At 41.9% G+C, this 17442-nt stretch overlaps 2 protein-coding genes across 3 annotated transcripts in view; one reads left to right on the top strand and one right to left on the bottom strand.

Moving 5' to 3' along the window:
• Positions 1–17442, bottom strand: part of LOC136843664 (DNA-binding protein D-ETS-3-like) — a 177517-nt gene that overhangs the window by 144061 nt on the left and 16014 nt on the right. The window contains exon 1 of one of the 2 annotated variants that reach the window (XM_067112259.1): positions 9915–10363. The exons of the other annotated variant lie outside the window; for it this stretch is intronic. The gene's annotated coding sequence lies outside the window, so the exon portion shown is untranslated. Of the gene's footprint in view, positions 1–9914; positions 10364–17442 lie in introns of those variants that run through there. 2 annotated transcript variants of the gene reach the window in all.
• Positions 4580–17298, top strand: LOC136839776 (C protein alpha-antigen-like). The gene is made up of 2 exons (XM_067106115.1): positions 4580–4771; positions 16117–17298. Exons 1-2 carry the CDS (start codon positions 4580–4582, stop codon positions 17296–17298), a joined length of 1374 nt encoding a protein of 457 aa, XP_066962216.1.

Here is a 17442-nt window from a genome sequence, read left to right as displayed (position 1 = left end):
TCTTGAGGTTCCCTCCCCCACCTTGCTAGAAGTTCCATCTACCTTTCCCCTCTTCCATGAAATTCTCCATACCTTTGCTCGAAGTGATGACAGAAATGCCATCTACCCTTTCCCCGACGCCTACCTTTCTTGAAGTTCGCCCCCTTTCCTCTCTACCTAAGCTTTTCTTTCCTTCCCTTGAAGTTTCCCCTCGTCGTCAGAGAGGCTGTCTATCCCCTTTACCCTCATTGAAGTCTGTCCTTACGCCGCCAGCATCCTATCCTTGCTTCCCTTCCCCTCCCCCTTCCTTTACCTTGCACGAAGGCCCCCGCCCATCAGCTAGTAAACTCAACAAGCTCGTCATTGAGGAAATATCTTCCTACCGCCTTACCTTTTGACGAGCGGATGTTCCCCGCCGACTTCGATGATCACTTGCTTTCCTTATTGGATGCACCCCTTCAATCCTCTCCTCCTCCTCCTCCTCCTCTCCCTGTCCCTCTCTCCTCCAACTACCTCCAGTCTCAGGTAACCCTCCCCTCTCCCCACCATACACACTCACACACATACACACACAGGCCCTACAATACCGTTACCCGTCTCCTTCTCTTCAAGTCATTTTCTTTCACCCTTTTTTATTCTCCTCTCTCTCCCTCTCAATTAAATTTCCTTATTACATTCTTCTATAATCCTTTATCCTTTCCTTATAACTCTACTTCACTCTTGTTGTTTCATCTCTATATGAAATTCATGTTTGCTAATTCCGTTGCTGCTTTCCACTCACTCGTTCTGGAGATAGTCATTTGTGTTACTACGTCACAACGTGTAATTCAAATAAAATCGAATACGATCATGAATGAGGAATGTCGAAAGTTCACGCGTTACGATGCAGTTTAACAAAATGGATGGATGTACTTTCACATGCAGGTAATGCATACATACTTGGACAGTGCCTGGAATATACAATTTACGCCGAAGGCCAAGCGCTCGGACCTATGAGGTCATTCAGCGTTAAACGGGAAATTGAGAGCAAAAGGTTTTAAAAGTGTAACAGGAGTAAAATCTCGCAGTAGCGCTGTGAAGTAATTGTTACAGAGGATGGAAATTACGATGGAAGAAAGAATATGAGCGGAGGTACAGTATTAGTAATGAAAGGGGTTGCAGCAAGAGGCCGAAGCTACGCTACAAAGAACATTAAGTAATGCCTACAGTGTACCGCATGAGGTGCACTGACGGCACTACCCCCTTACGGGGACATGCAGGCAATGCATATATGCTTTGCCAGTGTCTGCACAAGCAGGGATTGACAGTGTCTCATCAGAAATACTTGGGGTTGACCGAGTTATTCAGAGTCAACATGAAAATTAATATCATGCATGCATCGACTCCTTTTTAGTTTTCTGTAAAAGAATACTCTTGTGCCGGCTTTGTGTGTCCGCCCGTACTTTTTTCATCCGCCCTCAGATCTTAAAAACTACTGAGGCTAGAGGGTTGCAAATTGGTACGTTGATTATCCACCCTCCAATCATCAAACATACCAAATTGCAACCCTCTAGCCTCTTTAGTTTTTATCTTATTTAAAGTTAAAGTTAGCCATGATCGTGCGTCTGGCAACGATATAGGCCAGGCCACCACTGGGCCGTGGTTAAAATTTCACGGACCGCGGCTCATACAGTATTATACCGAGACCACCGAAAGACAGATCTATTTTCGGTGGCCTTGATTATACGCTGTAGCGGCTGTACAGAAAACTCGATTGCGCCGTAGAGACTGAGGCGCCTTTTTCACTCTTTTTTTTTTTTTATATTTTTTCATAGTTTTCCTCATCTCCTCCTCCTCGACATTATCCCTCTCAATCAAGAAGCTAGTTTAGTTCTTAACACGGATACGACACATCTCCAGTTCCTTAGGATACGACCCACGGCGTATCACCTAATTTGTAGGCCTACAGTACACCACCTAACATGTAGGCATATACCGCTTACAATTTATACGCAAGATGGTTTCCACTCAGTCATGACCCATCATGTAATATGTTTAAGTCGCGTGACCTATAACCTAATACGGATATCACCCACAACCTATATACCTAATAGGGATACGAATATTTGTCACGACCTTCACGTACTATGGAGACTTCTCCACAGCCTACCACTTAATATGGATGTCTCGCAACCTATCAAATAAGATGAACGCGTCTCCCGGCCTATCACCTCATACAGATAGGATTCAAGATGTTACCCAGGCATTACATCCTAAAATGGATGTGATTCACAGCCTGTTGCCTCATGAGAATGTGAATCATGGCCTACCACCTAAAATGAATGCAATTCACGACTCACCGATCTAAAATAGATTACAACTGACTTCCCACGTCTAATGTGGGTACGAGACGCAGTCTTTCAGTTTGAAGAGTTCCTAATCTATGAGCCAAATTATAATGTCGTCTTACTAGAGTAGCCTATACAGTCCTTCGTGGAAAATTCAACATTACAACTGTTAACGTTGTATACAGATCATTCTTTCAAGGTAAATTAAGTAGTATGATAAATCTTAATAACATGAACAGCAACATCATACTAGACAAGTTAAAAATGCGCGTAAGTTTCTTCGGCGCAATCGAGTTTTCTGTACAGCCGCTACAGCGTATAATCAAGGCCACCGAAAATAGATCTATCTTTCGGTGGTCTCGGTATAATGCTGTATGAGCCGCGGCCCAAGAAACTTTAACCACCCCCTGTGGTGGCCCATCCTATATCGTTGCCAGAAGCGCGATTATGGCTAACTTTAATCTTAAACAAAATAAAAACTGCTGAGGTTAGAGGGTTGCAATTTTGTATGTTTGGTGATTGGAGGGTGGATGACCATCTTACCTATTTGCAGCCCTCTATCCTCAGTAGTTTTTAAGATCAGAGGGAGGACTGAAAAAGTGAGGACAAAATAAAGTGCGGACGGACAGACAAAGCCGGCACAACAGTTTCCTTTTACAAAAAACTAAAAGGGTAAGACTCTGGATCTACTGTCTTCCATCCCACCAGAGCGATTAAAATCCTCCCTAGAGGTAGTAATGGTCTCCGTACATTAACCACATATCAATAAGCATTAATGAATATATAAAATAATTTAGCTAATGGTCCACTTAGTATAAGAACTTAGGGTACACAATTTGAATGGAATGGAATATAGACTTTAGGCCAAAGGCCAAGCACTGGGACCTATGAAGTCATTCAGCGCTGAAATGGAAATGAACAGTAAAAGGTTTGAAAGGTGTAACAGGAGGAAAACCTCGCAGTTGCGCTATGAGTCAATTGTTAGGAGAGGGTGAAGAATAAGAAGGAAGAAAGAGAATATGAAAGGAGGTACAACAAAAGGAGCGAAAGGGGTTGCAGCTAGGCACGCTGCACAGAACCTTGAGTAGTGTCTACAGTGCACCGCATGAGGTACACTGACTAAGCCCCTACGGAGCCAAACTGGCTATGAAGTCACGGAGCCCTTTCACATCTATCATTTATTGATATCGAAAGTTTCACCAATGTCACTTTCAGTTACCTACCCGAGAAAAAATAATAACAAAATTAAATTAGACTACTGTCCAGCAAGGATCAGTTCCTGCCGCCAATGACCTAGATAACTGCGACGTCAATTTCCAATACCAAATCAATCAGTCCGTAATAAGAGTGCTATGACCAAACAAGAAGGCAACTGATGGTCCCCGGCGTAAATGACCTCAGTAATTGCAACGCCCGTTTTTAAGACCAAGTTAATGAATCCAAGAGAATGTTAAAATCACGCGCTTCTATCAATTGATTTCTCTTCAGAGTGCCTTGTGAAATTTTCCCCAACGCACGTAGGCCTATACTTGGGGACGAAGGGATGAACACAAGTAGCAAATGTAAGTTCGACAGGGTGGATTGAAGGCTTCAGATTATCATAAACTCGTCATTTTCCACTGCCAAATATTAACGTTATAAATAAATTAAAGACTTCATAAGAAAATATGTTCTTCGTTATTATCCATATATCACTGAGCCTACCAACGTGGTCTCAACTATATAATTCTATAAACTCGGCAGCCATAATCAACCGTTTCGGACAAGGCCGCTTTTTGAGTGCATGCTGGGAAAGTAATGGCGGGAGCCTACTTGAGGCCTGTAAGAGAATATTTAGACCTAACGGGTTTCATTTGATGTACTGATACTTCATAGGCCGTTTTAATGATTCCTTTAATAACGTATTTAGAATGGAAGGGGACAATTCGGCGGCTGAGTTTATTCGGTTACCACATAGGCCTATAGGCCTAGCCAGTGTCACACTGGCCTCACTAGCCTCCCTTCTCTCGTTTTTATTTTCTCTGCTCTGTTTCTTTCTAATTCGAGTTTCCTGTGAATCTGACTTTTCAGTTTTCACTCCTCGTAATCGTCTCTTGTCCTGTCCACATTTTGTCGCCCATTTTTCTACACTCCTATTCAGTTCCATTCTTCCGTTTCTTTAAGTTCATCTAATTTCTTCTTTGAATGTTACCCTATTTTATTTTTCTCCCTTTTCAAATTATGTCATCCAGTTTAAGTTTGTCAGCTTTGAACTTCGGACCCATACCGCCAACATGACGGTAATACGGGAGGTTGAACTTTGCACCCACACCGTCAACATCATGACGGTAATACAGGAGGTTGAACTTTGTACATATACCGTCAAAATGACGGTAATAAAGGAGGTTGAACTTTGCACCCACACTGTCAAACTCATGACGGTAATACAGAGGGTTGAACTTTGCACCCACACCGTCAACATGACGGTAATAGGGGAAGAAAAATCCTTTACCCTGGGGACGTAACATATTGTCCCAAAGCTCCAGACCAAAGTACCTTCATTCTGCATTAATTATACTAAGGTCAATGTCGAGAGAGGCTGGTCCTCGGGCTGGACGACAGCAAGTCTAAGCGCTGTGAAAACTGCAAAACAGGTTACCTTACTCCAAAGACCGCAAGGTAAGCCTATTACTTAACGGTCGGTTGCATTCCCTACAAAACTGACAGACAAAAAAAGTGACTATGATGTGGCTGATGATAGCGTATTCATATAAAAACAAGTTTCTTCGGCGCAATCGAGTTTTCTGTATAGCCGCTACAGCGTATAATCAAGGCCACCGAAAATAGATCTATCTTTAGGTGGTCTCGGTATAATGCTGTATAAGCCGCTGTCCATGAAACTTTAACCACTGCCTATCCTATATCGTTGCCAGAAGCACGATTATGGCTACCTTTAACCCTAAATAAAATAAAAACTACTGAGGATAGAGGGCTGCAATTTGGTATGTTTGATGACTGGAGGGTGGATGATCAACATACCATTTTGCAGACATCTAGCCTCAGTAGTTTGTAAGATCTGAGGGCGGACAGAAAAAAGAGTGGACAGAATAAAGTGCGGACGGACAGACAAAGCCGGCACAATAGTTTTCTTTTACAGGAAACAAAAAACATGAAATTTTCATAAGGCCAAACGACTATGAAATGAACAACCATTTACATAAGGCACGTGCATTCTCTGTGGCCTCTCTCTCCATCTTACAAATTTGTGTAACTCTAATATCCGGTATATTCGGACCGGAAGCGCTGGGACCCTTTATGAAAAATATGGTCATCTCAAAAAAATGAATTACAAAGGTAACAATCCATTAACTTCTTTTCGTATACATAAGGCAAAACAGAAGCAGATATCCGGTAGTTATGTTTTCACCGATACAATTTAATAGATTAATATGACCATAAAACTAAGTATCTACCCATTAGAAACCCTATTTCAACCCACAGCAACCCCCTGACGTAAGCACACTTGACTGCCGTACTGTAACATTTTTAATTCATCAAGAAAGCTTCTGTAACGTATAGGATTCACTTGTTATCGTGGTATCAGAACATGTAAGAGACTATTCCGAGAACCTTCAAACAAACAACTCTAGCTCCTTACGAAAGGCTAAGGAAAACGCTACGTAAAAAAAAAAAAAAAAAAAAAAACTTGTTTTAGTGCAGGAGCACTTAACGCAAAAATAAATCAGAGATAAACTAACACTACAGAATCTAGAATCTTCAGCTTTTTTTTTTGGGGGGGGGGGCGGAGTGACAAACAATGCTTCGATCACCAACGCTACCACAGGACCTAGCATGGAAACCTTCGTGCCGCCTTTCACTGACTGCTCTTGGAACAAAAGCCCGTGCTGGCATGGGGCCTGATTATCATAAAAAAAAAAGTCCTTACAAGCAGAGAAAGCTTCACGTGAACGGGCATACTTGCTTTCGAACGGGCAGCACTAGAGGACTTGACGAGTGCACGCCCAGATGCCTTCAAAAGGAAACCTTCATTCATGTAGGCCTAGAAGCTTTTTCTTCACTCATGCGTTCGTTCGAACGACATCAAATCCCTTCCATATGTTAGAGGGATCTGGTATGGTCAGCACTTACATAGTAAAGTGAATCCACGCCTCCACAAAATAAGATTTCCTCTCCCATTCAAAGCCAGCCTAGGTGAAATATGACAAACGGTGTAACACTGAAACATTTCAAGATTCTCATTCAGTTCGTCTGAGGGAGTTATTTTTAAATAAAATGCGAAAATTGGCGCAAATCAAAGTTCAAGAAGTTGAACAGTTCAGTTACATGAGATCACCGAGACGCGGGTGAAGAATAAAAGGCAGGAAAACGATGCAACTCAGGGCCTGGAAAAGGACTGCAAATAACCTCCAATAAAGTCTACAGCGTTGGTAAAGTTTAAGCTGGACTTATGCCAGTACGGGCTCTTAATCCTAGAGTAGCCCGTAATCCTACAAGAAGACGAAGAATGTAACAATATATCACTCATATTTTAATTAAATATAAAACTAAGACCCATTACTATACAAGCTTGAAAATACAGGTGAAGGGTCAGTAAATTGGTTAAAATACCATAAACTACTACTCCTCTTCCTACTACTACAATTACAACTAATTTAATAATAATCGAGCTAAACATCCTCGGCTTATATAAAAAATGTAAATCCCACTGTAAAACAGTTCTGTAAAATTGACAAAGAACCTTAATTACTTTTGTCACTACCTATACAACCCTCAAAGATTATCCATTAACTTGCTTCGTATTAAGTAAAAGTACCATCAAGTAATACCGTCGCAAAGTATACAACCTGCATACAGTTACCTATCAACAGGAAATGAGGCGGCAAAGTATCTACTGTACGTACTTGAGGCATACAACGCTATGATTAATATACGGTAGTCATAAAGGGTGACAGCCCCGAGGAACAGCAGGAAAAAAATATTATTAGCTTTTCTATAGAAAACAACTGGCTTATGATAAAGCACAAGGCTTTTCTATAACAGCATTTTCTTCGCCATTCTTCTTGCTGTCACAGCGACATAACACGAAGTAAAAAGAAGAAAATATCATAGATCTCGATTGGTACTACTCAGTGTTGCCGAAACGTGTTAAGTTTTCACCCATAAGATGATCGGGGACAGAAGCAGCGCCTTCATTTTACGGTCTGCCACACGAAGTGTGGAAAAATTTTCCTCTCTTTTTAGGGGTTTATTGTGGTAAAGTATATTATTTTCTTATATAATTCACTGACATTTATTTTCGGTTATTTGCATGTTTATATATCTGTTTAAATAATAATGACTGAATAAAGAGCCATCAGAGAATGGTTGTTTACGCCGAATCATGAAGCAGAAGAAGCAAGACCACCAAGAGAAGTCGATCGAGCGGTGTCTTGCAGACGACAACAGAGTGACGGTAGTTCCTCGTTGGGAGAGTGGGTTCCGTTCTCAGCTAGCCGCGAGTTCGAATCTCCGATCGGCCAATGAAGAATAAGAGGAATTTATTTCTGGTGATAGAAATTCATTTCTCGGTATAATTGTGGTTCGGATTCCACAATAAGCTGTAGGTCCCGTTGCTGGGTAACCAATTGGTTCTTAGCCACGTAAAATAAGTCTAATCCTTCGGGTCAGCCCTCTCTCGGAGAGCTGTTAATCAGCTCAGTGGTCTGGTTAAACTAAGGTATACTTAACTGTAACAGAGTGACAGTTATAGGTTTCCATCTAATTAAGGTAACTTAAATCTATTTAGAATTGTTTTAATAAATGTAAAAAGTAATTGTAATTAACTTGATAAGGGAAGTTTACGGGAAATGATCTTCAGACTGTGAAGGAAATCATATTTCGTTTTAAATATGTTAGATTTTACCGATGGCTGAATGAATTTAAAATTCAGGCAAGCTTGGGTTACGGGCGCGGACACAACAAGCAGTCATAGAATAGATTAGTATATAGAATTTAGGCCAAAGGCCAAGCACTGGGACCTACGAGGTCATTCAGCGCCGAAAGGGAAACCGAAGGTTTGAAAGATGTAACAGGGGGAAAACCTCGCAGTTGCAATAAGAAACAATTGCTAGGAGGGTGGAAAGTAAGATGGAAGAAAGAGAAAATGAACGGAGGTACAGTAAAAGGAATAACATGAGGTTGCAGCTAAAGGGACGCCGCAAAGATCATTAAGTAATACCTACAGTGCACCACATGAGGTGCACTGACCACCATCCCCCTACGGGAACAAACGGTCATGAGGTATATATTCTGGACGAAACTAAGCGACCGGCTCTAACGGCCTATTCTCTTCAAGGCCTACCCGTCTATCTTGAACCACATCAAATAATGGATTTTGGTAATCTGATCTGCCTTCTGCATTCCTTATTATTTTTCTGTGTTGCTTTATATGCTATCGATAATTCGAATCAGCGATTCCATAAAATTCCAGTTTAAATTACTGTTCACTTATTTAAAATGAACTTAGAAATTCAGTCTGCATCAAGCATTTTTTTGATATCAAGAAAGAACTTCATCTCTGCCATTTAAATTTCTCAGCGCTTATAGGACGATGTTGGCCAGGCGGATGAGCAAGTAATGCCTACAGAGCACCACTTGAAGTGCACTGACAGCAAGAAAAGTTGGTTGGTTTAGATTAAGACATGTAAGTTCGAGGCTTCGAGCTCTTGCCCGAAGTGCAGTAAAGCATGAAAAGTATCGGGAAGCCTAAGTGTAGGCCTAGGGCTCTGTGCATCCAACAAAAACGACTGTGACACAAAAGGTTTCATCACGTACAGAGATGTTGGAGTCACACGCATTGTGCTTGTGTACAATTACCTACAGCTGATAAAACACGTCAAATTTCGTTAATAAATCTTCCGTGGCGTAATCGAGCCAACAGCACATGTACACCGAACCTGCCATACATTAGTTCAGTGATTTAACACAGCCACTGCTAGCTTTTTTTTTTTTTACTGCTGTAGTTACCATATTACCAAAAAAAGATCATATCAATACAAGTTGCTACTTGCTAGATATTACCTGCTGCCATTCAAAGTGTAAGTAGGGCTAGAGCTAAGTGTCCTTGTAGATAGTAGCCTAGCCCAACTGTCAGCCGGGAGTAGAAGTTATATCTTTTTCCTACAAGCTATCGAGTAACCTATTACGAAAAAGAATGGTTTTCATCAAAAACCAATAAGTTTTCGTTCGACTTGACTGCAGTCACTGCACTTCGTATGACGTCATTATAACTTAGCCTAGGACGACGACGAAGTAACTCGCTCAGGAGAGTTCAGGGCGTTTAGGCCGCAAAGCACGTTTACGTGCAAAATGGGGTCCGTGTTTAGTACCAGCCCCTTGGGGATGTACGTAAAACATAAAATAATGACGGTAAGTACCATAAACATAACATCTTAAGTTGTTTTGGATGTTACGGCCTACATGACTTGTACGGCCGAAACGCCCAGGACCGGTTCAGGGTAGGAAACTGAAGTGGAAGTTTTCCGTGGTTACTGATACTTTCTCAATATTCAAGGTCCCTGCATATAAAAAGCAACGGAAACGATAAAATGTTATACATTGAACACTTACTGGAGTAATTTGGACAACACGGAGTAAGGCAACGTGGCCATTAATGTTTGAAATATGCGGGAATCATCAAAGACATTATCACTTGCCTGTCCAGCGGAGCACTAGACAACAAAATTAATGTAGCAGGAGCTGTAGGACTTGTGTTTTCAATTCGCTAGATTTGTTAGAATCGAATCTCAACTGTTCTCGTTCTGTACAGGCATTTTTGTAGATTGTCTTTTGATTCGCAAGGTATCTCTAAACACTTAAGAATGCTTCATACTGGTGGAAACATGGTAAACTAAAAAGAACTACTTTTCGAGGAGTCAGAGCTGTTAAAGGGCTCAGATAAACAGCACTGCGACTGCAATAATGCTGCCCTACTTGATGGCAAACTTCTCTAAGGGCCATTTACACGGCCAAACTGTTTGGCCAACCCCAGTTTGCCAACACGTGTTTGAAGTGAAACTGGACGGTGTGAACGGAGTGGTTGGAAGGAAGTTCAGCTCTGCCTGGCTTTTGTGGGCGGGGCTTAAGATACCCCCAAACACTTTGCTTGTGTGACAGCGTGAACGTTCGGCAACCATGAAAGTTAAACACCCATTAGCCATTTGGAATTTTGAATCTTGACTTGGAAACACTGCCTATATTTCCCGTCTCAAGTATGAATATTGAGGAAAATAACGTAAAGAGGAATGAGGTGGAAGTTTTTTTTTTATAATTTATCCTCGGACACAAAGAACATACAGTTTTATGTTAAGTTAAATCTAACGAATATACCAATAAGATATCTAGAAACAAGGCTTATCTGCTCTTTAGGAGATACTAAAGGAACTTGAACCTAGCCCAGGCTAGCTGCTCACGGGAGAACGATATGAAGAAAATATAAATAAATCATTCTCATGTTTGTGTCCTCGTACTTAATAAGAGGCATCTCCGCCTCTCAACTGCACGACTCGCACTGAGGTTAAATAAATTTGGTTTGACCGTGAGACATGTCGGGATTTTAACCTCAGACGCGTTAACTCTGGGTCACAAGATGGTGTTGGACTTATGGCAGTCTGGCCTGAAGGGCAAAACCAACAAACATCAAATTATTAAAGAGGGTCTAGCAAGATTCGGTTGAGTTTCGTATTTTTTTTTGTTTTGTTTTATTACAAAATTAAATACTCTAAATTTAAACAAACACATCAAATGAAAAGGACCACCTCTTCAAACTTACTGACAAACAACTTGGGCAAGTTGGGTAAGACAAACAGTTTGAGCGTGTAAATGTCCCTTGACGAGAAATGGCAAATATCCGTTAAGGATATTTACATATCAAAACTTTACCATAAGTTACAGTAGTTACGGAACTCGGTGAAAAGTACAACAGCTTGACACGCAGGGGTGTTCTGTTGTTCACGTTTTTTCAGCCATTTTTTATGAGCTAATTCTCCCATGCTTCCGTGTTCTTTCTGTGTTCTAAAGCGCATGAATATCTCGTTGCTGCTTTTTCAGCTATTTTTATGAACTGTAGCCCTCTCATGTTCTTCCTATCTTCTGAAGGCACGTCAATATCTCGTACCAGTTTTGGCTGAGTAGCATTTTGCGCGGAAGCATGTAAAAAACTACAGTAATACAGTTAGGTCCAGCAAAGATGAAATTCTCATATTTCTTTCTAAGTAAGTATAGCTTAGTTTTACCAGACCACTGAGCTGATTAACAGCTCTCTTAGGGCTGGCCCGAAGGATTAGACTTATTTTTACGTGGCTAAGAACCAAGCTAGGTAACCCATAGAGGCCAAATATCATCCAAGAACTATCATCACTAATTTAGACGTGAGTATGAACAATGAAATCTGTCTTGAATCACTAACATAGTTTTAGGTAGGCCTACGTTTTCCATTGCACTCATTCCCTTCTTTTCTGTGCTGCTTCCCCATTCGTAAGCTTGACCTATCAGTTTTTTTTTTCAAGTCACAAATATGCTGTAAGTAAATGTACAGCTTTTTCATCGGTAGGAATTACTTTATCTACATGAACGGTATTAGCCAAGTTAAATGAATACACACAATCTGTACACTTGCACCATATGCGTATAATGCGTCTTTCATGAAAGAATATAGCTTTATCTCTCTCTCTCTCTCTCTCGCCAAAGGATTAAGAGCTTCACTCTGTTTCTCTCTTTCTCTCCCAGGACAACTTTTACAAGTCTTTACAAAGGCAGCTTCCGCCGCGTAACTTCTCTCTCAAGTCTTCCGCGGACTTAGCAGCTAGTGGAGCTCCCCTGGTAAAATGGGGCTCTCTGCATAATAGATACCGTGAGAGAGAGAGAGAAAGGAGGGAGGGGCTTATTTTCTTTCTTGAATGGGTGCAGGTGGTAATATCCAAAGAGAGAGAGAATTATTCTATATCCGGAAAGGTTGCACATGGTACTTGCTGTAGAGAGAGAGGTTGCGTGGTTGGAAGTTTAAACGATGCAGTGAACACAAGGTGAGGGATCGAATTCCATAGGCGTTAATCAAACGAGTTTGAACCTCGTGTTCATTCCTGTAGGTCATTCTGCTATCTGTTTACCGATATGATCTGCGTATAATTTCCTTTGAATCTTCTTGCTGTAGAGTAAATTCGCTGTGCTTTTAATTCGCATCTATAATTCATTTAACTACGTAACCGTTCTTGCTTTAGACTCACACTAAAAATCTACCAAATGACTTGCTTAACTTTGTATTAATTATTAGTGTTATTGAGCTTATATGTAATATTGTATATTATATATAAAGATACTGTTGTTTTTTAATAAAAGATAAAAAAAAATAGAGCCTCAGAATCACTTTGAATATTCATCCGAATTCACTTCTTTTGATAGTGACTCATCGTCTTAGTTTTATAAAGGTCCTAAATTCAGTTGGTCACAATTTACACCTAACAGTTTTATTTCATGGGAATTCATAAATCGTACTTATCAAGTTTCACAGCTAAATTTGTTTGGGTGCTACTTCGGCTTGTTATCTACGCGTCCCCTACTCCGAGGTGCTAGTACTAAACACCGTATGGTAAATGTAAAGTAGACGGCCGCACGACGATATCGTTTATTAATATAATAATTTGCCGACCACACAATATAGAAATGGGTGTATATAATACTTTAATCACCGAGGGCTAGTACTAAACGCGGCGTCCCAAGAAGCCTTCGCCATTTTTAGTACTAGCACCTCGGACTAGGTGACGCGTTGGTAACAAGCCAAAGGAGCACCTTTATTTATTTTGTTATATTCAGAACAACTGATTCATGTGAGTACGCAGCTAGTGTTCATTATAACTCATTGCACAGATTCATCATGAGTATGACTCATCATCCATAGCGCCTTATATCTTATCATATCTCATCATAACTATCTAACTTATTCAAACCTTCGAAGAAATAGAGATATTATATTAATGAAATTAATACTCAGTGACTGCAAACAAAAACCGAATTCAGTAGTTATTAATAAAAACCCAAATCGATCATTATTAACAATGAATGCATAAAGAACCTGCCTTCAAGCAGCGAAGTTATTAACATAATGCCTTTGATGCCAAAGAAAGATAAATAAAACGCATGTTATTAATTTTAGCGAGAGGAGAAACATAGTCATATTTCTAAACAGATAAATTAATAACTGGGAAAAATAATAATAGTTATAAACACAATCACTCACGATTACCTTAAGTGTTTTACATAAACGCAGTATTTCCTTTTTAAAAGAAACGAATTTATTACGGTGCGCTGGAGAAGGCGGATGGTAACACAGAAGAGAGAGAATATGAACGGAGGTACAATAAAAGGAATGAAAGGGGTTGCAGCAAGGGGCCGAAGGGACGTTGCAAAGAACCTTAAGTCATGCCTACAGTACACCGCATGAGGTGCACTGAAGGCACTATCCCCAGCACGGGGAAAAAATTGGTAAACGCAAACTCTAAAAACAGAAGCCATTTAGAAAAGAGTTGTAATATGACTGATGAAAAAGAGAAGGGTAAAAATGAAAGACCCTCTACGACATTGCCGGAAAAGGAACGATATTTCTGTATATAGAAAAGGGAGGATGAATCGACTTTCCACCGTCCCAAAATCGAGAGAGAGAGAGAGAGAGAGAGAGATACACTTTGCCGTGATGATCGATCCGGCACTTCCAAATGCTTGTGATTAAGTAAGGCGCTACTAAGTATAAATCAGTGATGATTCTTTCTCAGATTACGTATTTCCCTTTACCTCCTCTTACTTCTTCGTGATGAACACCGCAATGTTCTTTGGAAGCTTCAATTTCAAGTCAGTGGCCCCTGTGGCGGGCTTGTTCAATTCGAACAGGGTTCATCGCCTACATAATAATAATAATAATATAATAATAATATTCTTTGGAAGCTTGAATTTCAAGTCAGCCCCTGTGTCGGACTTGTTCCATGTGAATAGGTTTCATCTTCTGAATAATAATAACAATATAATAATAAAATCCGAGTGGATCTCGTTTGTCCTCCCCGGGTGACAGTAGGGGAGACATAACACAGCCACCCTTCCCCTACAAACCGGTTTATCCGCCCCAGGTGGGGTGGGGTAGGTTGAGGAATGGGAGGGTAGGGGAGACATCCAGCCCTCCTGCAAACCTGTTTGTCCGTCCCTGGAGGGGGCGAGGTAGGTAGGGGATTGGGAGGGTAGGGGAGACATCTACCCTCCTCCTGCAAACCTGTTTGTCTGCCCCAGGTGGGGGCGGGGTAGGCTGAGGAATGGGAGGTTAGGGGAGACATCCACCCTCCTCCTGCAAACCTGTTTGTCCGCCCCTGGTGGAGGCGTGGTAGGTAGGGGAGACATCTACCCTCCTACTGCAAACCTGTTTGTCCGCCCCTGGTGGGGGCGGGGTAGGTAGGGGATTGAGAGGGTAGGGGAGACATCTACCCTCCTCCTGCAAACCTGTTTGTCCGCCCCTGGTGGGCACGTGGTAGGTAGGGGAGACATCTACCTTCCTCCTGCGAACCTGTTTGTCCGCCCCTGGTTGGGTCGGGGTAGGTAAGGGAGACAGCAGGGCCGTGTTCCAGCCCGTAATAATAAAAAGAAAGAACCCAAACTAAAGTATTCCAGTCAGAATGTCACTCATCGTCCCTCACCGAAGACGAAAACAATAACAAAAACAAATCTCTCTGAAGGAAACGCACCCATTCACCGGAGGCGTTCTCCGCCTTCTCCCCCTCTTCCAACCTCCCGCCCCCACCCCAAAACAACCTCATAGCATTTTAACGCAGTCCATAGAAGACGTAAGGATTTCTCATTACTCCCCTTTTGGCCGACTAATTCGCAGGCAGGAAGAGGAAAAATAGCGACGATCAAAAAAAAGGCGAATATTCTAACGAATGGTCTGAGCTCCAATAATAACTCCTACTCGCTGCTCAGAAGTCCCCTCTCCGCGCCTCCTCCGCCGCTGAGGGCGCCGTATCCGCCTGCTCGGCTTCCATGCGGACAGGAATAGATAGATAGGAAGAACTTTAACCATAGGTCTCCAGCTCTTAGATGGAAATGGATAGAAGACCCGAGCTTTCAAGTTTAAAGAGATGGGGGCTATGCTTATCAATTGAGAAGGAATAGGGATCTCGGACACTTGAGTGGAAAGAGATATAAAACGATGGCTTCCAAGTGGGTGGGACAGAAGTCTTTAATTTTCAGAGGTCTTAAGTGGTAAGGGACAGAGTTCCTGAGTTTTTAAGCGGAAAGGAAAGGGCAGATGACCTGAGATTTTAAGCAGAAAGGAAAGGGACGTTTGACCTGAGATTTTAAGCAGAAAGGAAAGGGACAGATGACCTGAGATTTTAAGCAGCGAGAAAAGGGACAGATAAGCTGAGCTTTCAAGCAGAAAGGAAAGGGACAGATGACCTGAGATTTTAAGCAGAAAGGAAAGGGACAGATAAGCTGAGCTTTCAAGCAGAAAGGAAAGGGACAGATGACCTGAGATTTTAAGCAGAAAAGAAAGGGACAGATGACCTGAGATTTTAAGCAGAAAAGAAAGGGACAGATGACCTGAGATTTTAAGCAGAAAGGAAAGGTACAGATGACCTGAGATTTTAGGCAGAAAAGAAAGGGACAGATGACCTGAGATTTTAGGCAGAAAAGAAAGGTACAGATGACCTGAGATTTTAAGCAGAAAAGAAAGGGACAGATGACCTGAGATTTTAAGCAGAAAGGAAAGGGACAGATGATCTGAGCTTTCAAGCAGAGAAAAGGAACAGATGAGCTGAGCTTTCCAGCAGAAAAGAAAGAGACAGATGAGCTGAGCTTTCCAGCAGAAAGGAAAGAGACAGATGACCTGAGCTTTCCAGCAGAAAGGAAAGAGACAGATGACCTGAGCTTTCCAGCAGAAAAGAAAGAGACAGATGAGCTGAGCTTTCCAGCAGAAAGGAAAGAGACAGATGACCTGAGCTTTCCAGCAGAAAGGAAAGAGACAGATGACCTGAGCTTTCCAGCAGAAAGGAAAGAGACAGATGACCTGAGCTTTCCAGCAGAAAGGAAAGAGACAGATGACCTAAGCTTTCCAGCAGGAAGGAAAGAGACAGATGACCTGAGCTTTCCAGCAGAAAGGAAAGAGACAGATGACCTGAGCTTTCCAGCAGAAAGGAAAGAGACAGATGACCTGAGCTTTCCAGCAGAAAGGAAAGAGACAGATGACCTGAGCTTTCCAGCAGAAAGGAAAGAGACAGATGACCTGAGCTTTCCAGCAGAAAAGAAAGAGACAGATGACCTGAGCTTTCCAGCAGAAAGGAAAGAGACAGATGACCTGAGCTTTCCAGCAGAAAGGAAAGAGACAGATGACCTGAGCTTTCCAGCAGAAAGGAAAGAGACAGATGACCTAAGCTTTCCAGCAGAAAGGAAAGAGACAGATGACCTGAGCTTTCCAGCAGAAAGGAAAGAGACAGATGACCTAAGCTTTCCAGCAGAAAGGAAAAAGACAGATGACCTGAGCTTTCCAGCAGAAAGGAAAGAGACAGATGACCTGAGCTTTCCAGCAGAAAGGAAAGAGACAGATGACCTGAGCTTTCCAGCAGAAAGGAAAGAGACAGATGACCTGAGCTTTCCAGCAGAAAGGAAAGAGACAGATGACCTAAGCTTTCCAGCAGAAAGGAAAGAGACAGATGACCTGAGCTTTCAAGCAGAAAGGAAAGAGACAGATGACCTGAGCTTTCCAGCAGAAAGGAAAGAGACAGATGACCTAAGCTTTCCAGCAGAAAGGAAAGGAACAGATGAGCTGAGCTTTCCAGCAGAAAGGAAAGAGACAGACGACCCAAGCTTTCCAGCAGAAAGGAAAGAGACAGATGACCTGAGCTTTCCAGCAGAAAGGAAAGAGACAGACGACCTGAGCTTTCCAGCAGAAAGGAAAGGGACAGACGACCCGCATTTTTAAGTGCAAAAGAAAACAGACAGGTGACCTGAGCTTTGAAGTGGAAAGGAAATGAACACTCTCACACAACCACAGACTTCGATTTCTGGACAAAAATAGTTTTCCCCCGAAGTAGTCATTCTTAAATGACGCCTGGAAAGAGTTGCG

This window comes from Macrobrachium rosenbergii, chromosome 1 (genome assembly GCF_040412425.1).
Source record: "Macrobrachium rosenbergii isolate ZJJX-2024 chromosome 1, ASM4041242v1, whole genome shotgun sequence".
In the NCBI taxonomy this organism is placed as follows: Eukaryota; Metazoa; Arthropoda; class Malacostraca; order Decapoda; family Palaemonidae; genus Macrobrachium; species Macrobrachium rosenbergii.
This window is presented reverse-complemented; position numbering and strand designations above follow the sequence as displayed.

Bases quoted from the DNA above. Each gene is read 5' to 3' on its own strand.
- LOC136839776 (XM_067106115.1), top strand. From the start codon at position 4,580: ATGACGGTAATACGGGAGGTTGAACTTTGCACCCACACCGTCAACATC. The intron at 4,772-16,116 runs GTAATAGGGGAA...GCTTTCAAGCAG, and splicing joins CCCACACCGTCAACATGACG to AGAAAAGGAACAGATGAGCT.